Source organism: Bombyx mandarina, chromosome 12, assembly GCF_030267445.1.
Source record: "Bombyx mandarina strain Sakado chromosome 12, ASM3026744v2".
NCBI classification, from domain to species: domain Eukaryota; kingdom Metazoa; phylum Arthropoda; class Insecta; order Lepidoptera; family Bombycidae; genus Bombyx; species Bombyx mandarina.
In genome coordinates this window covers 297,355-324,367 of record NC_143219.1, presented here as the reverse complement: position 1 = coordinate 324,367, position 27,013 = coordinate 297,355, and the positions used below count along the sequence as shown (strand labels likewise).

Genomic DNA, 27,013 nt, shown 5'->3' with positions numbered 1-27,013 from the left:
ACTAATCATAAAAATCATTTTATTAGATTTGTTCTCCTATTTTTTTTGGGTAAATGTGCTCACGGCCCGCTTTGTGTTGACGCATACAGTAGCCCTTATATACGTACATGAGATTGAAGCTGATTGATTGTTTTGAGGAAGAAATGGACAAGACGCTCTTCCCGATCCACTAACGGTGCTTTTAGGTACCTCAAGCACCGGTCATCGTTCTCGTCAAACCCGTCTCTTGCGACGAGTAAAATAACCCATAGACACAGCCCACTGAGTTTCTCGCCGGATCTTCTCAGTGGGTCGCGTTTCCGATCCGGTGGTAGATTCTGTGAAGCACGGCTCTTGCTAGGGTTCGTGTTAGCAACGTCGTCAGGTTGGAGCCCCGTGAACTCACCTACTAGTTAAGTTTACGCTGAAATAGCCTCTTAAGGTTATCAGCTTATGTATGAAAAAAATAGACAAGACGGTGATACCATCAGCATCCACTACAGAAGAAATTAGAGAGTTAGGCAAAAGATAGGATACTCTGCTCTGGACAAATGACACGGCCGGTCTATAGTGTCACGAGCTCGACCGGAGAGATCCTGAAAGACCCTTAACTCAACTCAATTAATTCAAACTAAAAACACCTTGTTCAATTTACGAGCGGCGAAAACCTGATAAAATCACATCTGTAATCCCACACTGTTGGATGTTTTATCAGACAGACAAAGTTGCGCGTGATACTTAGTATCGCGTCACAATATAGGTACTTGCGGCACACAACACGAGTGGTTTATTCTCAGTAGTCGGTTTATTGGGCGAGCTCCCCGCGGTTGTGTTGACAGCCTGAAAGATTTGCATGCCCTTTGCGGCCGCCGGCGCTCGGCGTGTCGGCGGACTCAGGGAATGCGCGGGGGGTCGCTGCCATATTAAGGACAGGGCTCGAGATCAGCCTAGTGCTCCCTCTAGAGATACGTCCCTAGTATGAGCACGATAACAACAAAAAATAACCTTGTTGTGGCCCAAAGATCACAGTGATATCAAGGCTGGTATACTAAAGCGACATGACTCTGCCGATGCTCAAGTTCCTCAGACAGATGTACTAATGAAATACATACATAGTCCAAATTCACGAATGACTTCCACGATAAAGGAATAAAACATCATGTAATAAAAATTAAACCCGCAAAAAATTTAATTAGCGTAATAACTGCACAGCTGAGACAAACAGAGATTATAATGTGTTGTCTAAGCGCTCCGGTAACCATTTTACACTAGCTGGACCGTGAGCTATTTTACCCGTCTATGTAATAAAATAAAATATTATGCTTAGGTTGCTAAAGGGGGGTCAAATTTTTTTGTGTTGTTTGAAAAATATGAAGGAGTGCGGCCCTGTGCGCCGACGTAGTCCGCAAGTCGCGCGGCGCACCGCCGACAAACAAGTCGCGGGCGCCGCACGAGCCCCGCCGCCCGCCGCCCCCCGCCGCGTCCCCCGCCGCGCCCGCCGCGCTAATGGACTCTGCCCACGTTGACCACTAACTATCGTACAGATTTACCACTTCATAAACATGATACCGATCAATACTCGGAGATAGGGTTATTGCCAACCAATGCTGCTGATATTTTCGTCTTAGAAATCTATCCTTGTGACTTCAGCATGTCAAGGTGGCATCAAGACGCTCGCGTCTCCGAACTCCGTTGGTTCGATACGGGCTACTCCACTAAATGTACGCACAAAGTTTGGAGGCTTAGAACCCCCTTAACTTAATTTTTTTCATGTGCGCGTGGAAACTATTTTCACATGAGATGATGACACGACATGACAAACAGATGACAGGGAATAGTTGCTGTAGTAAAGATAACATTCCGTCTCACCAATGCTTAATCTGACTACCAATAAGCGGATAGGATACTTTAACAGTCTTCTATACTCTCGCCTTCTCAGCGCCATCTATTGGCACATCATAGGAAGCACAGAAAAATAATGAAAATATGTAGGTACTATTCATAAATTCAATTTCGGAGAAAAATCATTAGACAGTAAGCTGTGGGTTTAATTGAACAATCAATTAACAAATATTTTATGGATGGCTGACATTTCTGCGATCGTTACCGGTCGGTGTGTGTATGGCACGCTACCCGGTGCTTCGTAAAGGTCACGAGCGCTCATCGTTCAATTTTTAAATTCTGTGGCATTTTTTGGGGTTTGATATTCGTGGAAAGTCGTCATAGTTATTATGACTACAGTTTTGCTATACCGATATAAAAATAAGTCACTTTATAGTTTTATGGGGTTAGATTTATACCTATTGTTGATTTACAATAGATAGCGTTGTTTTTAACATTTTCTCACACATACCAACAACCTTCAGCTGATTAATTATATATAGAATAGACACGTGTCATCAAACAACTCTCGCGGAGGCAATTGGAGTCGATATGTAAATTTCTTTGTCTTTTTAATTGTCCTATGAAAACAATTATGTTCCGTAACCGTTAACGTTGTATTGTAATTGTTATTTTCATTATAACTTTATAATAATAGCGAAGTAATTTTGTAGCATGCAGCTTGATGCATTCGTTTTTTTTTATTGCTTAGATAGGTGGACGAGCTCACAGCCCACCTGGTGTTAAGTGGTTACTGGAGCCCATAGACATCTACAATGTAAATGCGCCATCCACATTGAGATATAAGTTCTAGGGTCTCAGTATAGTTACAACGGCTGCCCCACCCTTCAAACCGAAACGCATTACTGCTTCACGGTAGAAACAGGCGGGGTGTTGGTACCTACCCGTCCGGACTCACAAGAGGTCCTACCACCATTCTGATGATGACCATTGTTCCAATGCAGCGATCTGTTGTCCTACAGAAGACAGTTGTGCACATTGTGGCGACTGCTATCTCTGGAAGTCACTGAAGTGAACAGTCGGTGGCCGCGAGCTTCCCTGTCCATTTACGCTAATACCGTAAAACCCTTCTAATTATCTCGAGAAGCAGCTAATTCATCTTATTTTTTAATGAACACAACCACTATAAATTATGAAGGGTCTAATTAAAATCGTCCATACGTGTAGATCATTATTCATAACACGAAATTATCTGAATAGAAACGCGCGAGCAACGCTGGCCGCTAGTAGCAGTCACTCACTTTAATTAGGTAGGTGTCGGTGCGGATCGGCTACCATTGAAGACCCGGACGTTCTGTGGACGTCTTCAAATTCAAATGTTGGTTCTACAATGAGACAGGGTTCGATCACATCCATCCAAATGCTATTTAACTGTAATTTTGTTGAATATTTTCCTTTGGCCGTATCGACCGACAAAAGACGCAGTTTTTTTTTTAAATTATCAGTCAAGCTGACTGTCTTACGCTTCAACTACTGTTGGAGTCTATAAGTAGTCAATGTAGGAACGGTGGTTGAATCATCCACCACAAAACAAGAAGCATAAGTTCTCTTTCTGGCAACGGGGGGTGGTCTTTTTTATTTTATTTATTTTATTGTCCTGTAAGCAAACGAGCACACGGCCCACCTGATGGTGAATGGTTACCGTGGGCCATGGATTTCAGCAATGCCAGGGGCAAAGCCAAGTCGATGTCTATCTTTAAGTACTCTCCACAAACCTTGTTTGAAGAAGGACATGTTATAGCGCTCGGGAAGCACCGTGGAGGGGAGCTCATTCCAAAATTGGATGGTACGTGGTGAAAAATACCTCTGGAAACCCACTGTGGATGAACGCAGTGGCTCCAGGTAGTATGGATGAACTCTATTCCGGTGGCGGGCGGTGCGATGGTGTGATGGTCTGAAGTGAAACCAATTGTGAAGAACTGTTCTTATAGAACAACTAACCATCCTATAGCGCTTAACGCAGTGCGTCCCGCAGCGCTGTGCGTTGTGCGTTGTGCGGACCCGGTAACTGTGTAGAAGACTTATCAAAACTCAATGAAAATATACGGCTATTCTTCTAATAAGTATGTTTAGCTTTGTAAAGGCATAGCACGATAACGTGAATAATCACTTCGGGTCTTATTGGAGTTGGAGTCTTATTGGAGGTATAAGTTTAATTAATGAATTAGTCTCTGGATTCCAAGTTCAAATACCAATAAGTTTTAATAGCATTGTTGGGACTCACTAATCTAATTACCAGGACCAGTCTAATTACCCGTTTCCATTAAAACTTATATCTAATTTTGTAATGGATCTAGTGATATCCCCAAGTAAGTTGGTCTTGTACATTTTCTCCTGCACAAAGACATCGGTGTCATGTATAATTAATTGGCTTATCCATACAGAGCCCACTGATTGCTTAACGATTCTCGGGTATAGAAGGCCTTTGACAAGTCAGGCTAGAAGTCAGTGGGAGGACTAAAATGGGAAGTCATGACTTTTAGGGACTGAAGATGCATGGTCATCGAGTTCTCTTATCTAAAAGAAACTTTAAAGATTGAAGAAGTTGATGCGGTCTCTTTCTTCAGTCCAGGCTTGTAAAGAGCCCTTACCGGCTCGCCTGTGTGGCTGGCATTGCCAAAGAAAATGAGGAACAGGGACCACTTAAGGTCAGGTAGACTGTGGACATAAAAACTTAACCCGATGTTGCACCTGCGACTTCGCCGAGAGACCGACAGGGTAATTAAATAACAGTTAAACTGAGCTACTCATACAACACTATAAATGGCATAATTAAAATAATTCATATGTAATTAGACGGGTTCCAATATGGTTGATTCTTATGTCGGACGCTAGCGGTGGGGACATGTCTTATACTAACTTTTAATTGGAATTTCTTTATAATGTATTCTACTATTCAATATTATTTTCTTATTAGAATAATTATTGAATGCGGACCCAAGCTTTTAGCTACGTAATGCATAGATAAAAGTGTGAGTGCTTCTCTGTATATAAATAAGTAAACAAGAATTTGCCATTCTAAAATTCACACTACATAACATGACATATATTTGATTCACTCTTACGTATGTATTAAACTGTATATTAGAATGAGATAACAGTGTTTGTGCAATTCATACGCTCGCCTGTCGTCCATCAAGTGACACTAAACGTGACATTAATACAACATTATACGCAAGAACAATATGGCGTCCTGTAGCGATAATCTTCATACGAGTATTAAATGTAGTAAAAGAATAAAAACTATGCTTATTAAATAAAATATATATTAGATATATATGGAAAGAATTGTAAAGGTTTCTATGAGTGAAAGAATTTCGTAAATCGCTGCAATTCACAATTCCTGAGTGCGTCATACAAACAAAACAATTAGAATTTCAAGGACCAAGATTTTTTTTGTCATTTCTATTAGCAAACTTATTTTTATTAATCCAAATAAAAATACAATTATCTTAGTTGTATTTTTATTTCTAACTCGCCATTCTCACATCTAATAGGAAAACTATCACTTAATTTTCCTTTTTTACTGCGCTTTGTTAATCTGTGTGTATTTTATCTTTTTTTTAATTTGTAAACAATAAATGTATGTAGCAATCTAATAGTATGAAAAGCATCGATGTGTGGAGACCACTCGCGCCACCTAGCGTCCGTAGTATCAACAACTGCACCGAGCTTAATCACAATCGGATGAATGACTTAGGAGCGCTTAGAAGACAAACATTATACGTTTTCATTTGTATAAATAAATTAATAGATTGAAATGTAAAATTGTATATACAAATCTAAACCATTTATATACACTCTACTCCCAGTATCGAGTTAACGAAGAGTCGCGGGACAGTTGACAGACTAATATTATTACTGTTCGAAAAAATACATGATCGAACGATCTTGATAATTTTCATTTGATTATTTTACGTGTTAAGGTTTATCTGGTTTACTGGTGGTAGGACCTCATGTGAGTCCGCACGGGTAGGTACCACCACCCGGCTTATTTCTGCCGTGAGGCAGTAATGCGTTTCGGTTTGAATGGTGGGGCAGCCGTTGTAACTATACTGAGACCTTAGAACTTATATCTCAAGGTGGGTGGCGCATTTACGTTGTAAATTTCTATGGGCTAAAAAAATGTCCAGTAACCACTTAAAAACAGGTGGGCTGTGAGCTCGTCCACACATCTGAACAATTAAAATAAAATAAAAAATACCTACAACATAAATACCTGAAAATTTTATAATTAAAATTAAACAATTTTATGACAATATACATACATATGTGGATCGAGTGGTGTAAGATGTCTGTCCCTGTGTCATCGTCGGCGGATTCCTTTACAGCACTACTGGAGTCCATGGCGTACATACACCGAAACAATACAGTGAAATACATGTACGTACCTAGAGTGTACAATACATAACCGTGCTTCTGAGTTGGGTGTAGTCGGTAAGTCTGTAAAATGTGTACCTCGGGCCCGCGCACCAACAACTAAGCAACTCGTTTGATCTGATTAGCCGGGCTCTGTCTCGATGATTACGATAAGCACAGAGCCGTATTGTAATTATAAGCTGATTCACGCTCCCAATCAGCGGCGGGGACGACGCTCTGTGTTTGTTATTATCGTGCTCAAACAGTTATAGAGCTGTGCGTTTATTGACTCGTGCGGTGGGCGTCTGTGGCCCTGTATGCAAGAGGCCCGGAGAGCTCGAAGTAGTCCGATGGGCCGTGGTTCAACCCTGGGTTGGGCAATTATTTTAATTAATGCTGTGGAGGAATGTTATTTTCATTTCATTGAAGGATGATTTTCATAAACATAGACCTAAAATATTTAGCTACTTTAGAGAAACGTAATATTATTGGAGAGTACGTTGTGGCCCAGTCACTACTACCAGTAGTCTTGGTTGTTTACTTCGTCGTCACATGCTGCGATCTAAAGGTGAAATCTAAAGGGATATCTGTGACTTCAATGCAGTTGAGCCTTTTTTTTTTTATTGCTAGATGAGTGGACGAGCTCACAGCCCACCTGGTGTTAAGTAGTTACTGGAGCCCATAGACATTTACGACGTAAATGCGCCACCCACCTTGAGATATAAGTTCTAAGGTCTCTAGTATGGTTACAACGGCTGCCCCACCCTTCAAACCGAAACGCATTACTGCTTCACGGCAGAAATAGGCAGGGTGGTGGTACCTACCCGTGCGGACTCACAAGAGGTCCTACCACCAGTAAAGGTACACGTCTTATCGCCGGTTGAAGCCTTTACTTTATGGCATCTTGGGCTCTTACAGCCGCTCGACATCCGCCGGGTGGACTTATCCATCTACGCTAACAATAAACTAACATTGTATGTGTGTCTAATTAAATTTAATTTGTTTCAGGTGAGTTTCATAGAAGCAGTCAACATACTGAAGGTAACTACGTCTATACTGCTAATATGAAATCTTAGACTACATGACGGTAACGGTAACAACTTAAGATCGGGTGGACAACAAAAATATAAGAACAATGAAAACTACGAGGTATAAGTCTCTACATACCCCAACAATAATGAGCGTGAATACAAGAGCGCGTCGGCGGCCGAGGGCGGAGTTCGATGACCTACGTGTAATGAATTAAGATAACAAATTAAAGCGTAGCACCGAACAATGCAGAGCCATTGTCTAGTCCCGGGCGCGGCATCTCGCTACGATAGATTTAGATCATTTTGTTCTGACAAAACTATCATCGGTCCGGACACTGCGGGCCGGCGCTGTCGATGTCCAGCTCGCCACGGCTTGACCTGTCTGTTTGGCGCATTCTTTGCATGTTCCCTTCTTCTTTTTTCACACCGCGAAATTATTTTTCTTTTCTCGATTTCTCAATGCTATGATGGATTCTTGTAACCGATTAACACAAGACAGGAGCCAGGTAGCCTGCCAAACAACGCGAATACATAAACGATCGCGTAAAAAGCTTAAAAAACACAAAGCCCGAATAAATAGCCATCTTCTTAAATTTCTGAAGTCGGCGAACAATGAAGCACTCGCTCTCATAACTGTGAATCAAAACGGTTTTTGTTTAAGACGATTCGAACAAAAATTAGAAAAATATTTCCGTTCGCACACGTGCGTCGCTCTGTGTGCTCCGTGCGCACACAATAATGAACATAAAATATTATTTTCACTAATATCACGTATCACGGAATTATGTGCTATATAAATTATAACTGATAGTACAGTCACTACATTGTTGGAGGCAGAACTGCAAAGTTTTGTTCGAATTGTGAAGGTGTCGCCTGGGAAACTATATTGGATTACATCCTCTGCGTAAAGAAGGATAGCTTCCGATTTCAAATAATCTTTCTTTAGCTATTTGCATGCACACAAACTGTGGGTACTGTTCGTATTAAGCTGTTACCAGGACCAATCTCCGGGCAGGACATGAGCTTAAAGTTCAATTGAGTAAATCTGTCTTGTAAACTGACAAAATATATTCGTCTGATAAGTTGCGAGTGAATTTAATCGCTTACATTACGTAGAACACCTAATTAATTAATAAATAATTATCCAATAAAATTTAAATTCGTAAGAATTTTAATTAGCTATATAATATAACAAAATTAAAGTAATTACTGACAGAAATAATATTAAGACGATTTGTGTATATTGTGATATTAACAGAAATAAAACAATCTAGATATTGCGAAAACATGACAATTAGGACGCAGTCAGACAGCACGGTCGGTCGCAGCGACAATGACACCGCCATTACGCGAACCAGCCGCGCGAGCCGCCGCGCGACAGATCTTATCGATATGCTAATAACTACCTGTCGACAGCGTTGTGACGAGGCACGCCGGCCCCAAGGAAGCTTTCAATAATATTAGTGCACATCTGCAAGCGACATTGTCTATATACATGTGTTTATAATTATTGGTTGCCTCATTCAAATTGAGCAGCAGGTCAGTCTCGACGTATCTTAATTTTGAAATATTTGCTCAAGCGGTTGTTTTGTTTTAACTGAGTACATATTTGTACGGGACTTCATACAGAAAGTCTTGCAAAAGGTTCATCATCATCATCATCATCATCATCATCAGCAGCCTACAGCAGTCCACTGCTGGACATAGGCCTCCCCCAAAGCTCGCCACTGAACCCGATTTACGAGCTAAAGGTTAATATTTCTTAAACCGCGAACATGTTATAACATGTTATACGTTAAAACTTTTTAACATTTACTAAAATAATTTTTACCTTTCATTTAAATCTTAGTTGCCTGAAATTTAAAATATTTGAATACTGGCTGACTGACAGACAACGCTTAGCTAAAGCCGGGGGGTATAGTAGCATGTAGTACACAAGCACTCTTCTATATACAGCGTAGGTATGATGAAAAAGTTTTGAAAATTTCATTGTCGTTTTAGTATTATTCAATTTCATAGTATTAAATTGTTTATCTAAATTATGCAATATATGTAATTATAAAATATACGTGTCTCGCATTCGTTGTTAAAAATACTCTACGCAAATACAGTTCTCAGGTTTGAAATCGCCGGGTCATTTACTAAATTAGAGACTTTCAAGAGACGCAAAACTGTTTCAGTAGAAAATATTAACAACACATTTCACGTACTTAATCTAAATAACCCGCAATTGCATAACTAATTATAAAGCTGTATCGAAAATCTAAATCGCTTTCAGGTCATTGACACTCAGATCTGTAAAGATAAATCGCGCGTGCATCCAGAGCGCGTGCGTCTAGACTCGCCTTTATACCTGCCTACGTACGGACGGACGCAATAATTATACACGATGTGTATTCGCCTTTCGTTGTTTACAAACTTTCCTTGTACATAATTAGTCGGAGTTAATTAATATAATATAAATATTTGTGCGGCGATGGCATCGTGGTAGTTTAATTACACGTTACATACAGATATGGAGTTAACTAGATCTACACCTGTCTTCGTTTGGTTCTCAAAAAAGCGAGTATTGTAAAGTAGCCTTACAAATAATTCCAATTAAAGTAATTAATTATAATTAGTTGAGTTAGAACAGTGTTCTTGTGTAGTTACCTTTAAATTGTATTCTAAGTAGTTTACGTTGGCTAATACTTCGACAGTAGTTGCTCCACGCGATACATTATTAGTATTAGTACTCGATGGGCGTCGCTGACAATGTACACAGGTCGGATGTTCGATCTGTCGAGCGTTTCCGACGATGCACAGTTTTGCGAACAGTGTGCTTGCTTAGTGCGAGTTTTTTAACGTTCTCGATAGCGTAAAAGTTAACTCAAATTTGTATGGAGTTGGAACGTTTGCCTTCGTTTGCATGCATTGTAAAACACATACATTGTTCTACAAATCAAATAGTTAAGTACAAGTTTTACATAGTTACTGATGGTAGGACCTCTTGTGAGTCCGCGCGGGTAGGCACCACCACCCTGCATATTTCTGCCGTGAAGCAGTAATGCGTTTCGGTTTGAAGGGTAGGGCAGCCGTTGTAACTATACTTGAGACCTTAGAACTTATATCTCAAGGTGGGTGGCGCATTTACGTTGTAAATGTCTGTGGGCTCCAGTAACCATTTACCACCAGATGGGCTGTGAGTTCGTCCACCCATCTAAGCAATAAAAAATAAATGTACTAAAAACACAAACGATCCGTCCGTGCGCATGTCGAGTCACACGAGCGAGTCCGGAGCCGAACACAGCGCGTCGCGTCGTGTCGACAGCAGCCTGGGACTACCGAGCCGCCCGTGGACAGCGGCACGGAGTCGCGAGTCGATGTGCTGCGTCATTCTCGGAGTACTTCATGCTGTCGAACAAATGCGTACTGAGTGTTTTATAAAAATATGTACTTATTAAAATTTACAACGTTTTCACATACACGATTACGATACGATAGCGGTAGGCAGCGGCTTGGCTCTGCCCCTGGCATTGCTGAAGTACATGGGCGACGGTAACCACTCACCATCAGGTGGGGCGTTTGCTTGTCTGCCTACAAGGGGAAAAAAAGATTAATAGCTGTTGTGAAGCAATCCTGCTTTCAGAATGAATACTACGAGGGTCCTTAGCCCTTGTGGTAGCCAAGACATGCGATATGACCTTGTCGCGTGTGTTGAGTGTCGTCAAATCCCAGGAGCACGGTCAGCCTAGGTTCAGCCTTTAACGGTTTCTATAAATAATAGATAAATATAAAATAAATAAATACGTAATTCATCTAGTAATTAGTAAGGCTGGTACACATTTGACAATGAGGTACGGATCCCAGTTTATGTGGAGGCGTCGTCCGAAAGGCACATTTCGCTATTTTAGCTTCAATTTACAATTCGTCCGTCTTGTTGCCTGCTCGGTTTCGGACTGTTATTCATTTTTAACCGACTTCAAAAAAGGAGGAGGTTCTCAATTCGACTCTATGTTTTTCTTTTGTTACCTCATAGCTGTTGACTGGGTGAATCGATTTTGATGATTCTTTTTTTATTAAAAAGCTGACGCTTCCCGTGTGGTCCCATTACAATTTAGTCCAGTTCTGATAATGGTATCCATGAGAAAATCATATAAGTCTTAAATTTGCATTAAGTACGTGCGTGGCAAATAGATGAATAACTCAATATCACGCCAACCGATTTCGATGATTATTGTTTTTAGTGTATATTAAAATTTTTTCGGAATATCTTTTTTTTCTATTTGAAGTCGGTTTTTGTTAAAGCATGTCTATTTACAGTTTATACACTACTCCAGTGTTCGTTCTGTTTCCATACTCTACACGGAGCCCGGCGCCGGCCACTGACGACCAGTGAACAGCGATCTGGTAATCGTTTATCGCGGCAACATCACGACCGATCGCCGACTCGCAGACTCGCCGACTCACCGACTCACCGACTCACCTCGCAGAACATTGTAACTGATATTTACAATTAGATTATAACACGAGAGGAAACTCCGAATTCCATTGTTCAGTGTTCGGGAATTACGTTTCCCTCTAGACTCGTACGCTCTAGACAGAGTTGTGGTAGTGTGGTGACGGTGGCAGTTGGTTTTTTTTTTTTTTTATTTTTTTTTTTCTTAAATGATTGGACGAGTTTGGGTCGCTTGACAGATCGAACGTCCGACCTGTGTACATTGTCAGCGACGCCCATCGAGTACTTATACTAATAATCAAATAATATATCTCGTGGAGCAACTACTATCGAGGTAACCTAAACTACTTTTTTTGGAGTTTATTGGAGTTTACTCCTTTAGAATCGATTTACATATATAGGCCCGGGGTATGAAAATTATGGGGACCAAAATCGTACTAGCATGTCACACGAAATGCGTTATGCGCCTGATTGGCTCCTGATTGCGTGATGCGTGCGCGCGCCAATCAGGAGCCAACGCGCGGCCGCGTTATCGCAGGTGACGCCGGGCTGCTGCGCCGGCAGTCCGCCACAAAGCCTCGTACTGATCGCGCGTTTCTCTCATTATTGTATTTTCATATATTTGTTAGTCGTTTGTTTTGTGTCTCGTTAATTTGTTAATAATCTGTAGTGTATCGTGTTGTCGTAATATAGAACTATTTCTCGTATTGTTTCGTTTAATTTTTTATATCCAGTAAACTCCAGTCGTGCGTCGGAGCGGACACACACACTTTTTTTTTTTTAGGCTTGCTATGTTTCTGCATCCGCTTCGCTCGGTGGTAACGATCGATAATTGTGCTTTAAGTAATACTGTTACATTGTCACACAAACAAGTCTGTAACACGGTCTATTGGAAGCAATTAAAATTTGAAATCAATTTGAATTTTGAGGTCGTCGTGGCGTAAAGGTTAAGTCGTCCGGTGCATTCGTATCTAGCGATGCAACGATGTTCGAATCCCGCAAGTGGGTACGAATTTTTGAATGAAATACGTATTTAACAAATGTTCACGATTTACTTCCACGGTGAAGGAATAATATCGTGTAATAAAAATGAAACCCGCAAAATTATAATTTGTGTAATTACTGGTGGTAGGACCTCTTGTGAGTCCGCGCGGGTAGGTACCACCAGCCTGCCTATTTCTGCCGCGAAGCAGTAATGCGTTTCGGTTTGAAGGGTGGGGCAGCCCTTGTAACTATACTGAGACCTTAGAACTTGTATCTCAAGGTGAGTGGCGCATTTACGTTGTAGATGTCTATGGGCTCCAGTAACCACTTAACACCAGGTGAGCTGTGAGATCGTCCACCCATCTAAGCAATAATTTTTTTTGTCAAAAAGTGTGTAACCGATCAGCTCCGCCTATAAAATGACTACCAAATTGATTCAAACAACCGCAAACATGCGTTTTGTCGTCATGTTTCAGTTGTCGTAATAACATTTAAATGATTATTGTACATAATATTCCAAGTTTGAAAGTTGGTAGAATAAGGCCGGTGCGTTATTAATAGAGAGACAGCGAGCGCGGGGGGCGGGCAGGTCACGAGCGCTCCACAAACGGCCGGCAACAGAGATTTGAATACTAGATAATTAATATCTCTTTATTAGCGTTCCGAATATTTCGATTTATGAAGATATTACGAATGCCTTTGTGTTCGCCGCGTTGCGTCAATCAATTACTGTCGATATTGTGGCCTCAGATGCATTATGGACTTCGGAATTAGGTTTAATGATTATGAGATTGCGTTATAAGCTTAGTGCCGTGTTCTTTGTCACAGAGTTTAAGTGTTAGTTCGAGACGAAGCAAAAATAAAAAATTCCTATACAACTTTTCATACTAACGAACCCTGACATCTAAATTACACTATATTTATTAGGAATCATTTATTTGGTAGAATTACAGCAAAGATTACTAAGTGTATGTACTTATGAGATAAGCTCCGAAAGCCAACAACATGTCACCCCTGATCACTTGTACACAACTGAATGTTTGGTCTAATAGTTGAACTAACATAAGTCGGTAAGATCGACGCAAGTAATTTAACTGTTTTAACATTAATTTAAACATCTAAAACTCATCCATATAAGCTAATAAATTTATCCAATATGCTCAATACTATAATATTAATTGTTATGACTAAAAATTACATGTAATACGCATTAGACTAATCTAATTACAAAAAAAAAATGATCATTTAGTAAATGCCTTCGTCTATAAAATTATCATGACCCTTTTATATTATTAAGAGGATACCCGTGTGAAGTCCCGGCTTCTTCCCCGATTAACTATATATTCTATTATTCCAACACATTTCTAAGTAACTCTCCTCCTATCTGGCATATTGGTGGTAGACATATCGTAATCTCGTGCTGATTCTGCCGTGAAACTATGGTGTCTTTCGACTTGAAAGGATAGGACTCTTCTTCTACTTCTTGCTTGTGAGTGGTTACCGTCACTCGTGGACGTCAGCAATTCCAGGGGCAGAGCGAAGCCGCTGCCTACTGTTAAAGCTACCGTCAAGTTTTAGGATCAGCCTCCTATCTCACGTCAACCCTCCTTGGGTTATATTTCCCGTGGTATATCTATTGTAATGTGTCATAAGGAGGAACTATTTCTGTTTCTTCTTTTCGTGTTTCTTTTGTTTCATCCGTTTTTGGTTCTATGATGTGTTTTTATTTTTGTAAACATTGATGATGCTAAAATTTAGATATTCAAATAACAAAAAGAATAAGACAATGAAACTAATACCGAAATGACTTTCATCGACTTTTGTTTGTTGTGCCCAAGTGTCCACGGGCACTAATAACGCGCTTTGTCCACTTCTGCTAACAAAAGGCATGAGTTAATTCCGCAAACGTTAATTTTTTCTTAAGTAGCTATTTTTACAAAGACATTTTAAATCAATCACTTAAAGAGTCTCGATTGCAACATTTACTGAGAACTCTAAAAAACCAATTCATTAATCAAAGTTAAACGATTGAAGCAAGACCACAATAAAAGATCACTTAACATCGCATTTACCGTCTAGAAGGGTTACGATCGCATTACCAATATAAATGATTTTCGCACGAGCTAATGGCTCCGATGATCGCAAGTGGCGAGGTGTGTGCGCTACGGAGATGCGATCTGCGCGATGTCCATTAGCATGGCGCCTGCGTGTACGTCGATCGCTATCGCTATGTGACCGCGGGCGGCGCTATTAGCAAAAAACGTTAACAGGTACTCCTGAGTCTCGGGGGTGTGCTCTGTTATCTCAGCAGCTCACTATTGTATTGTTTATTTGCAGGTAGCCTTTCGGAATCTAAGACAAATCGCCTTGATGCGACAAACATTTCTCTATAACAAGACATTAACTGTATGGTAACTGTAACATTTGCTGGTGGTAGGACGTCTTGTGAGTCCGCACGGATAGGTAACACCACCCTGCCTATTTTTGCCGTGAAGCATTAATGCGTTTCGGTTTGAAGGCTGGGGCAGCCGTTGTAACTAAACTGTGACCTTAGGACTCATATTTCAAGGTGGGTAGTGGCTTTTATGTCATAGATGTCTATGGACTCCGGTAACCACTTAAGATCAGAGGGGTCGTGAGCACCTCCACCCAACTAAGCAATAAAAAAATGGTTTGATGAGCACTCGCTAATTGTAGAGTCAATATTTGTTGTTGTTCAAAATAATTTATTTGAATGAAATTATTTATTTTAGGCTGTTTATCTTTAATTCATGCTACTCACATTAGGTATATAGCTGCTGGTCGGTAGGGCAGCACGCCACAGGTATACGGCTACAGTTTGAGGTGTTTTTTGAATTTGAGGAATGATATGCTCATTTAATGATTTGATATTGAGTCGCCCGAAACTACATATACAATATTATGTACTTTTGACGTTATTCTTCTGGAATGTAGCAATTTGCAAATTGCACAATAATTCTGATATCAATAAATAAATCGAACGGTAACCACTCACCATCAGGTGGACCGTATGCTCGTCAGCCGACAAGGGCAATAAAAAAATATCATACTATTATTTTTAGATCGGTTGCCCCAGATCCTGCTGTAAAGCCACGTGTTAAGAAATGCGGCTTGAAAGACGGTCCGTTGTTATAAAAATGCGGGAAAAATTGCCATCATATCCTGTGTTAGGCAGCGCGCTGTTCCCGGCAAATAGGTAGCGGAGCGTTTGACTCGTGTTTCAATTACTAACGAGAATTAACATTCTCTTCTTTGTGGCATATAAACCTTAGGAAGACAAATTTCGTATAAAAATCAAATCGGAATCTTAAGAATCAATAATAAGTTTAAATAAATCTTATAATGTTGATTGAAATTGAATAGAATATTACCTGTCTGTTGCATGAAGAAACGGAATTACGGCCTCATATAAGAGGGCGGTGCTCTTCGAATACCGTCAAGTTCATAAAATCAGAATTAACGTGCAGATCTCGGCTCCTCAGTGAGGTAATAGAGGACATACCGGAGCGGCTACAGAGCGAGGAGGGACCGAGAGGGACAAACCTTATTAGGTGAATATGCACTCCAATTTACAGTGGAATCGAATTTGCGGCGTCGAGTGGCCGGGCGGCGCGGCGCGGCGCCCTCGCGAACGCCTTGATGGATTATTTGTGAAGTGGCCGTTTGAAACCTTTCGCGCGTTAAAATGAAGGTAATCTCGAGCTCTCCTCCCTCGACCGGCGGCTCTCCCTCCCCCTCTCAGCCTTTCACCTCTCCTCACACCCTCTCCCCCCTCCCAGCCCGGTAAACAGCCCGCAGCTTCAGTTTTGTTTACCTAATCATTTTATTGCCCCTTTCTCCCTTCAGGCGACGAAATTTATTTGAAATCGAGTAAATGCGACAGATGTCCTGAACCCTTCTTACATCGGCCGCCTCCTGTATTACAAGCCGCCGTTAGATTTATCGCGAACGAAAAAATAGTATCCTGAGAAAAACTCGATCGCAAGCTGCGCGTAATTTTTACGTTTTTTACCCCAAAAAGTGTGTCAGAGGGGTGCGGGGCGGCGGGGAGCGACAGGTCCCCGCGAAATCACTTTTTAGCAAAAAAACGAAGTAACGAACAATGCCGTGACCCATTTCCCGGCCGTGGGAAGGAATAACGACCGCGTCTCCGCGAATGGCAAGCTTTTTGCTGCATAAAAAACGCATTACCCCACTTTTTAAAAATTGTGCAATAAAAAGCGCGACGCTGAGCATCCATTGTTCGTTTATTGAAATTTCAAATTTAGAAGGGTGAGATTTATGTCGGAAATAACGGTTTTTTCGTAAAAAATCTGCGGAATCAGCTGCAACTCCGGTAAACACAAAACATTCGTTAGCGCTCCGGCACAGGGGGACAGAGCCGTGACCCACTCGCCTCACAGCACTACGTTTGAATCAACCCTTAACTCGCTTGTAATACACCATAGACCGGTAGCGTGCTGTGCAAGAACATGTTTCCTTACAACATAAAAATACATGCGGTACCTACATAAAATAAACAAAGTAGCCCATAATCGTGACTTGTTCATTGGCTGTAGGCAAGTTTGAGTCTAGATTAAAATAGGTTACCCAAGCAAGCCTAGGTGAGATATATTTTTATTATAATATAAAATTTAAAAAGGGGCATATCCTAGCCTAAAACTAAATTGATTGATTTCACAAACATAAATAACGAATACAAACGCATGCAATGTCACTGTTTGCCAAATATTTATATTTTGGAAGTTGTCTCCGACTGGGAATCGAAGCCGCATCTCATGCCTCAGTAATGACTATCCAGGCGAGACCGACAGTGACGCTATCCGAGAGTCTGATCGTCACGGGACCATCTTCTTCCGCAGCAAAAGTCGTTCATCAACGCAACATATTAAATGCAATAATACTATTATATTATAAAATATTGGTTCCTGTATGTATATTAACATCTCAATGCTCGTTATCTAGCGGGTGAGAGGTCCAGTTCCTTGTGTCGAGTGCGACTATGTTTCAACTGGTTGGATTAGTCATGTCCCTGTGTGCTTAGTGCGAGTTTTTTAACGTTCTCGATAGCGTAAAAGTTAACACAATTTTATATGCAGTTGGAAAGTTTGCCTATGTTTGCCGCTTAGTGGCGCTGTTCCAAATTAGAATTAACTTCTACGCGATCGAGATCGTTAAAAAACTCGCACTAAGCACACTGAAAGATAAGATACCCGTTGTTGTTGTTGTTGTATCAAGTGACGTGACTGTATAATTGTTCTAATGAGGTTGCAATCCCGAAGGCCGGTACCGTTTTTAGAGTATAAGTACGTACAGAGAAATGCAACACGTGTTTACGTGTCTATACGTTCACGTGAATGAGTAGCGGCAGACAAAGAGATCGCACCCACATTTTTTATATTTGCAAGTGATAGTGCGTAATGTGAGATTCACAACGGTACCTACTTCTGCCGCATTCCAGATCCTATAGTGGGACAGGTGTTGGTTGTATCTACGATAAAGTTGAGGAGACTGTTGCCTCCAGTCACAAGGTGACTCTTAGCATCCGGTAGTAAATTGCCGCCAAGATCCCGTGATTTATTGTATTATAAAAGAAGCGCTTTGTGAAGTGTTCTGTTGCCTATGTCTCAAACTGCTCGTTGATCTGACGGAGGTAGCAAAAACTGATCGCAAATCGAACTTAAACCAGTGAACCAGTACCGCAGTAAACACAACCAAGTAGGTACATCAGCGCGTCTCTATCGGCGTCATTAGCAACATTGTAACTAACAATGTCGGTGGATGTCTTTACAATTAATTACTGTCATCGCACTCTCAGTCGACACGATGTTTTTTTTTTTTGAGAAATAACTGCTATTCATTGTTGCATACTATGCTTTGATCTGATTAACTCAATTGATGATATTTAAATAAATGCTGCCCTCAATCTTCAGTCGCCTGCGTTGGGGATATAAATGTATATTAACGATTCAAAAACGTGGAAAAAATACGGTTAATCTCTCTGCTTTTGCAATTTACAATGTCACGAATAATTTTCTTTTTTATTAATCAGAAAGGGAATACTAAAATATTATTATACTTAAAAATTACACGATAGTGATCAAGTGAAATGCAATTTTCAGCTCAGTGTAAAGTGGTACTTAAATTTTGGAAGTTGGACCTGTTGAAGTTTGTTCGGGTCGGTCCAACCGCCCCGCATGCTTCTGCCGCGAGACAACCAGCCTCCGATATCAAGGAAGGAAAGCCATTACTACCATCTTAAACTTATATATCAGGCCAAGCAGAGGCATTTTCTGTATGCTCATGCCTGGTCTCCATAATAAGCATCTTCTGAGATTGAACGCAATTTTTCTACATTTAGTGCATTACATCTTCACAAGAAGATCTACTGTGGTTGATGTACTGTTAGTTGACTTCGATTTGTTCCCAAACTATACGATCTTCATCAAGATTGCCATATCCATATCCTATGCTAATAAAAAATTAAATGCTTACAACAATTTATAAAGCTACGATATCAAGTCAATATTTCAAAGTTAAATAGAAATCGTAAAATATTTTTTTAACTAAAATTACTAGATCGAAATCCGCGCGTTGTTCTTAGAAAGTTCTGAAGAATTTCTAGGGCATTGAACTTTCACAAACTAGGCGGGACGAGACAGCCATTTACATCGCTCCTCTGAAATCCGCTCCGAGGGCACTCCGTATGCAAAGCAGGCGAGAGGCGGAGCTTACGTAAAAAACGCCCTCCACACCTGCGCGATAAAAACTTTAAAAAAAATCTTAAAAAATCCGAGAAGGGCTTAGACAATACACAACCAACCCTACACAACCCTACACACGCGCTCTCCGTGTATAGCGTATGTGTAGTGAGCGTGTCTAGTACATATATGAAACACAATACGTTTTTCACTTTTGACTGTTAACATTTTTTATATTCCATTAGGGAGAAACAGATGCCTCTAATAATAATTTGTGTTCTGAATATTTTGGTTGTCATCTAATACACGTGTTCAATATCGGTTGATGTTTTATGGTCTTAGTAAGCTCGTTAGTTCCAAAGATGAGGTCGAATTGTGTAAGTAATGGCTATCCCGCCCTGCAGATAGGATAGCCTTAATGTTTCGCGCCAAAACAAATCTGGATCGTACTTGCAATCATAAAGATCAAGAAAGATCTTTGTAAAGATAAAGCGTCCGTGTCGCATTGACCAGGTTGTAACGTCAAGGCCGGTCACATAATTATTTTATTAATTATAGTCGAAATTCGACTATAATTAATTGAAACTATAAGTTTGTACACTATTATGATTCTACTTTCAAAGACTATTATACTTCTGTAATCACAAATTTCGCCAAGACTACACTATAGAAAAATATTAATAAAGACAAACAATATTTAATCTATTCTCAATTTGACCACAGACGTCAAGAACAGAAGTTTGACAATAAATAAATACATAGTATGCATTCATGTGTGCGTCAAATACATGGTAGTGTGTGTAATGTTTTTTTTTAATGATTTAATGTATTTTTAGGCATAATTAAAAAAAAATTAACATTCTGTACTCCTTCTCTATATTCTCTATAAGTGTGGGAAATATCATACTCCTCCGTCCGCGCAATTTTCGTAAAAAGGGATACAAAGTTTTTCCTTCACGTATTAATATTTATATTCAGAATTGTACATTTACATACTTTACTACAATACACACTTTTAAAATTGTTAATATTGAGCTATGGACCGTGTAAGTATAATTATATTCAATTACTCGTGGTATATCAAAAGGGACTATTTGTAGAAGTGTGCTCTTCAATTTCACCGGTGTTTAATATGTAATTTGAAATTCTAAGTATTCGTTGTGTTATACAGAATTGAGAAAAGATTTTGTTTAAAAATATTTTAATAATGAAATAGACATAATATCATGATTTACGACGACAATGAAGGTATCCGTGCCGTATGGAATTAGGAATAGAACTGACTGGACAGGAGAGATTGTTCTCTAATAAAGGATCATAAGTGCTAGTCGGGAAAACTGATGATGGAAGCAAAGCTAGGAACCAGAGGGTATCATAACAGTTGGTATCCGAAGGAACAATTCCAGCTACGCGCGGACGGGTAGGTGAGCTCATCCAGAGGGGATCTACCACGGGACCGGCATCGCGATCTAATGTGAAGATCCGGCGAGAACCTCAGTGAGTTGAGGATTATAAGCAAGATACCTCCCTAAAACATCGCCCAATACAGTGTTACTCTCTTCCATGTGGATTTTAAAATATTATAGTACAAGCTGAAGGGCCGCCATAGATACACATTTAAAAGTAATGAATACAATTGATACCAGTACTTCAATCCTATATCTCAAGATAAAAAAATATATATGCGCGGTGGCTCAATCACAGCGTCATGTCCAAAGTTGATGTGCATGTTCAAAACACGTTTATTTCTTAGATGGCTGGGCGAGCTCACAGCCCACCTGGTGTTAAGTGGTTACTAGAGCCCATAGACATCTACAACGTAAATGCGCCACCCACCTTGAGATATCAGTTCTAAGGTCTCAAGTATAGTTACAACGGCTGCCCCACCCTTCAAACCGAAACGCATAGCAAAGCAGTAGCTTCACGGCAGAAATAGGCAGAGTGGTGGTACCTACCCGTGCAGACTCACAACAGGTCCTACCACCAGTATGAAACCTTAACAACAAGAGGGTTGTGCACTTCTCTACACATCTATAGCAATAAAAATGGTAGTTTTATACCAATAAAAACATTTAACCCGAGATCGCCGTAGAAATACCTAGTACCAAATGAAACGTGTATGTACCCTTGTATTAAATTTGCGAATTTGTTGATTGCTGTGGAACGCGATGCAGCCGGTGAACTGTGAAAGTTTGCTCAGAGGGTCGCGAGGGCTTGCCCTCCTACAGAGGGACGTTCGATTCCTGCTTTGATCTCAGCCCTTGAATGGACACCGGCTGTCAGCGACACAGCGACGCTGGTCACTCGAGATAAAGCGAACTGTGTTTTCAATTTACAAAATGCGATATAAGATTAAAGACTTCCTTTTGGGGACGTTTAAGGTTTCGTGCTACGAAAACTAATAACGATACACTTTGCTTCGGCGAAACGGTGCCTCGACTGCGTTCTATCAGGAGTACACATACCTACTGAAGCTTTGAAGTTTGATAAATTTGGTTATCTCCGTCTTGACACAAAGCTTAAATATTTTTAGTGTGTATTGCTTAAATTGGAAAACTGACTATAGGTGTACATTGACGTAAATCTCTGAAATCGTTGCCGTATACATATAGAGCCCATAGAGACATATAAACATACATACGATTTTAAGAGACAATCGTGATTATCAAATCTGTTCATGGGATCAAATTTAGTTTTTGCTATAAAGTTAAAGTTCAATACTTAAATCGGATTCACAAAGGCTGTTTATACAAATCGTATCACACACATCATCATTACATTTAATGACATGAAACCCATTACCGCGTACCGCATGAAATACGATGCAAGACATCAAAATGAGATTAAACCAATTTATAATATTTATTCGACCGATATAAATTATTAAATAAGGATATGCCCGCATCATGAGACGAAGTTAGTTTTTTTTATAGATGATGGCACGTGACCCCTCCGCCCCCCATCGGTAACGAGCCCGTCGATAGCGGAAGGGTTAAGTCGCGTGGCGTTCCCCTGCCCCCCGGTCCCCACGTGCCGCGACAGCTGCGTCCGCGCATTGTTAAGACCACCATTCATTCCCGATCAGCACTTTCTTTGATTCCGATTTCGATTTCACTGCAGCGTTATCGGAGGAGATCGTTACCGATTCACGTTTTAATATTAATCGAATTCACGTAAACGATTTATTGATTTAATAGATTTTTAATGTGGCTTTCACAATGAAAAATACTTTTTTTTTTTAAGTTTTGTCAACATAAAATTACAACAAAATTAAATTGTATTTATTTCAACAATCATATCGTAACCAATCAGGTTAAGAGGATAACTTAAATTAAAAAAACAATGAGATTTTTATTATGTTTAACATGTCGATAATATAATGTTTAGATCGTCGTTTAGTAGTCAGTGAATACGTTTTTAACTTTTTAATAAGTTTGATATCTCTCTTCAAAGCCTTCGATCTAAGAAATGGAAAATTAGTATTAGCATTAACAAATCTAGTTCTTCTTTAATAAAACTCGCTCCAATGATTTGAGATATGGATCGTAGGCGCATTGAACTGGTTTTGAGCGGTTATGAGATACAAATCATTTTTTATTTGTATATATTCCGGACTTAATTTAATTACACGATGCTTTTCCTGGATCGTGGCAGCTGTTTGCTACTAAGTATTTGGCACGTCTCTCCTGGTGACAAGTAGCTATTAGCCGTCGGATTTGAACTTGAGTATCACTACCTCGCTGGTACAAATTAGGCTCACACATACACCTCACAAACGTTAAAATATTGATACTCACCGACGCGCGAAGTTTGATTTTAAAAATAGCGCAGGCCGTCATCTGATTGCTAGTGTTCAAGAGTAGTTCAGGAGGCTTTCATAGTCTACTCACTAGATAGCTTGCTTGTGCATAATAATATTGATTATTTGAAGCTACCATGATACATTTCCCTCGTGAGTCAGTATACCTGTTTGCTATTACTAGCAACAATGGGCAGCCGAGTCCTCTCCTGGGAGTTTATCGATATTAACTGTAATAACTACACATTTGAAGAGACCGCGAGAGCGAGCAATACAGTATGCTCAACAGTACGTTTGTTAAAATAACTTTACATATTAATCTCGTATTCTTTTTACGTAGATGAGCAGACAAGTTCAGAGGCCGACCGATGCTAAGTGATTACCAGATCGCGTAGAAGGCGCAGAGAGAATGCTTTTTTATTTTTATTTTTTTTATTGCTTAGATGGGTGGACGAGCTCAGGGCCCACCTGGTGTTAAGTGGTTACTGGAGCCCATAGACATCTACATTGTAAATGCGCCACCCACTTTGAGATATAAGTTCTAAGGACTCAAATATTTTTACAACGGCTGCCCCACACTTCAAACCGCAACGCATTACTGCTTCACACCAAAAAGAGGCAGGGTGGTGGTACCTACCCTCGCGGACTCTTAAGAGGTCCTACCACCAGTAATAATGCTGCCTTTAGTGTGTATGAGGTTGAAAAATGGATTTAATTCAATTCATATTTCCATTAATTAATGACCAATCCACCATATTTACGCACGCATAATTGTTTCTTAGCACAAATGGGTAGCGCGGTGGGCTGAACGTTGCTGTGAGTGCTCTCATGTAGCCATTACGTATTGTTCGTGCGCAGCGACACCTTCTTTTAAATGAGAAGAAACTATGCGCTTGCCTTTAGTAACTGACAGCGGAAAATTAACGGATCGCTTGTCTTCTCCTAACAACTCCCACTAGAGAAATAGAGAAACTTTACAAACAAGCATGCAAAACAAATTTTTAGACGAACGCATAATTCCCAGACAAAAGTGTGAAATAATGTGAAGCATACTGTACTCCGCATACATGTCGCCGGATCTTACCCGGGACATGTGTACACAATCGGCAACTGTTTGCTCCGACCGGCCCTCGGCTGTGTTTGCGAGTTGCTCATATTGTACTTATCACAAATTCATTTTACAATATTCCCAGTTTGCTTTCCCTCATGAAACTATGTACTGATTGTGTAGAAAGGGTTTGTTTTACGAACATTTCACTGTTATTATTGGCCTTTTACTTTGATTGTAAATTGTAAGAGTTAATAGTGCAGCGCTCAAGTTATTATTTTGATTGGATGGTCGCTTCGATGTCTCAATCATTTCGGATCTGTCGACGAGATTGCTAGAACCAGTTTCTGTTCAGTTTTAAAACTGTCTTCTGTTAGTACCTCTCTCGATACTGTTAGTTTTCCTGCCCGTCTATATATCGATACGTGTCATTTACTACATGCGAGTATGTAAATGCACAATAACATATAAAAAACCGAACAAAGCAAGGCAGGTATAAAAAACGAGTCGTCGAATCACAACATCTACATAACACTTAACCCTTGCCCCGGGCCGAATGTAAATCACATGGTAATATTATGTAAAACGTTCGAAGGGGATTGGGCCGTCCCATCCCGCGACACGCGCTCCGCTGAAGGGTTAGGGCACGTGATTAATGACGTCACAGCGCATGTGCGACTCCGCGTCATATTCCACGAATTACTCGCGACAGTTTCGGTTTAAATTAAAAGTCGCATGATGAATGGCGCGATTAAGATTAGCCACGCCGTTAGGGTTAACGGGTCCCGGCGACGGACCGACGCACGATTCGGTTTGCTATTACTTATATGTCGTGATCAATGTTGTGATTCTACACTAGGTATGTCCACGTTTAATACGATGTTACAAAATGTAATGAAATAGAGCAGAGTGCAGAATAACCGTTGACAAGTTTTCGGAATTGCGTTTGAACCGAGCATCGGGTAAAAAAACTCTAAGAGTGAGGCGTCTGCAGATTTGTGCTAACATTCACGTAGTCGAAGTGTGGTCCATGGGCTCCGATAACGGAACAACTTCAAGCGTTTCCCAATTTTGGCTCCGTTCTTCGCGAGACGTAGACATAATTAAAATTTATTTTACGGTTTGATCTTCTTTTGGGTTATTGTTATCATATTGCCAAGTTTTGAATACTTTAAAGTTTTCGTGGTCATTAGATGGTCATTAGGTAAAGTTTATCTGGAGCGCAGGACCTACTACATTTAGAAATACTAATAAATTTTGTTAGAATAGTTAATTACCAAGCGGCAGTAAGTACAATAGTTATTGAGACAGTTAAGGAGCGCTTACTAATGATTGGCAACAGTTTGGAGCCACAAGGCTGCTGACCGTGGTGATGTCCACACGCTATCAATCTGTTACAATAAATCGCGAATCTGTTCATTATCGGTTGTACGAAACCCGTCAACATTGCTGGCCAACAATTAATCTTTTTGTTTACTTATTTATTTACTTACCTAGCTTGTTGAGGAATTAATTTTTATTGTACTGTTGTAAATTTTGACCTGTGACAAAAATAATAAACAAAATTAGTCAATCAGCATAACCTTCAAGCGAGACATTTGAATATATTATTTTTTCCAACGTAGGCTTTATATTACCTCATATGATTTGAACACTAATTAGAGCAAAGATCGTGTGTCGATAGCGTGTCGGTGTTGAGCGCGGTTCTGCGTCTGGTCTGGTCTGGTCTGGGCGGGGCGGGCGGGCGGTCCGAGGGCGGGGGGGACGGTGCAACTGCAGATATTGATTAGCGCAATCGCCGCACGACTTCTCTTTGTCTCTCGAACTGTATGCCGGTCGGTACACATTCTTATAGCGAAATAGCACGGGGCAACTTTTCTCAAATTTCATCAATTGTAGACATCTATATATTAATACGTGAAGCAAAAACTTTGTAGGTATCCTTTTTTACGAAAATTGCGCGGACGGAGGAGTATGAAATTATCCACACTTATAGAGAATATAGAGAAAAAGTGCACAATGCTAATATTTTTTTAAAAATAATGCATAACAGATACCTACATTAAATCAATAAAGAAAACATTACACACACTACACACCATGTATTTGACGCACACAAATATTTTCTTTTTTTTGACGACTTAAAAAAAAGGAAATATTTGAGAAAAAACAAAAAAAAAAAACCCGCTGAGTTTGTTTCGCCGGTTCTTCTCAGGACTGTGGCTTTTTTTGGAACCGGTGGTAGAGTTAACATTGTTATTTGTATTTTGACATTCAACAAGTGTGTCATACTGACATCTAAGTTGAAATAAATGATTTTGAATTTGAATTTGAATTTGAACACGCATGCATACTATTTATAGTCAAACTTTTGTTCTTGACGTCTGTTGTCAAATTGAGATTAAATATTGTTTGTCTTTTTTTATATTTTTATAGTGTAGTCTTGGCGAAATTTGTGATTATAGAAGTATAAAATACAATCATAATAGTGTACAAACTTACAATTTCAATTAATTATAGTCGAATTTCAACTACTGCGGGACCTCTAGTATTAAAAATACTTAAGGTCGCTTATGTATTTAAATATAAAACTCTAATAAATTATGTATAATATGTATTTAGTACATATCTATAATGTTCTTGAAATTCCTATAGCTACGTCACTTTCACGGCAAATTCGTTTAATATGACGATGACGTATATGAAAAATCGAAAAATTTACAAGTAGAAAGGATAAAACAAATAGATGAC

At 40.0% G+C, this 27,013-nt stretch overlaps 1 protein-coding gene across 1 annotated transcript in view; it reads left to right on the top strand.

Moving 5' to 3' along the window:
• LOC114240544 (uncharacterized) overlaps window positions 1-27,013 on the top strand; it is a 107,162-nt gene that overhangs the window by 49,145 nt on the left and 31,004 nt on the right. The window contains exon 3 of the mRNA XM_089731705.1: window positions 7,249-7,281. Coding sequence (XP_089587831.1) covers window positions 7,249-7,281 — 33 coding nt within the window. The remainder of the gene's footprint in view (window positions 1-7,248; window positions 7,282-27,013) is intronic.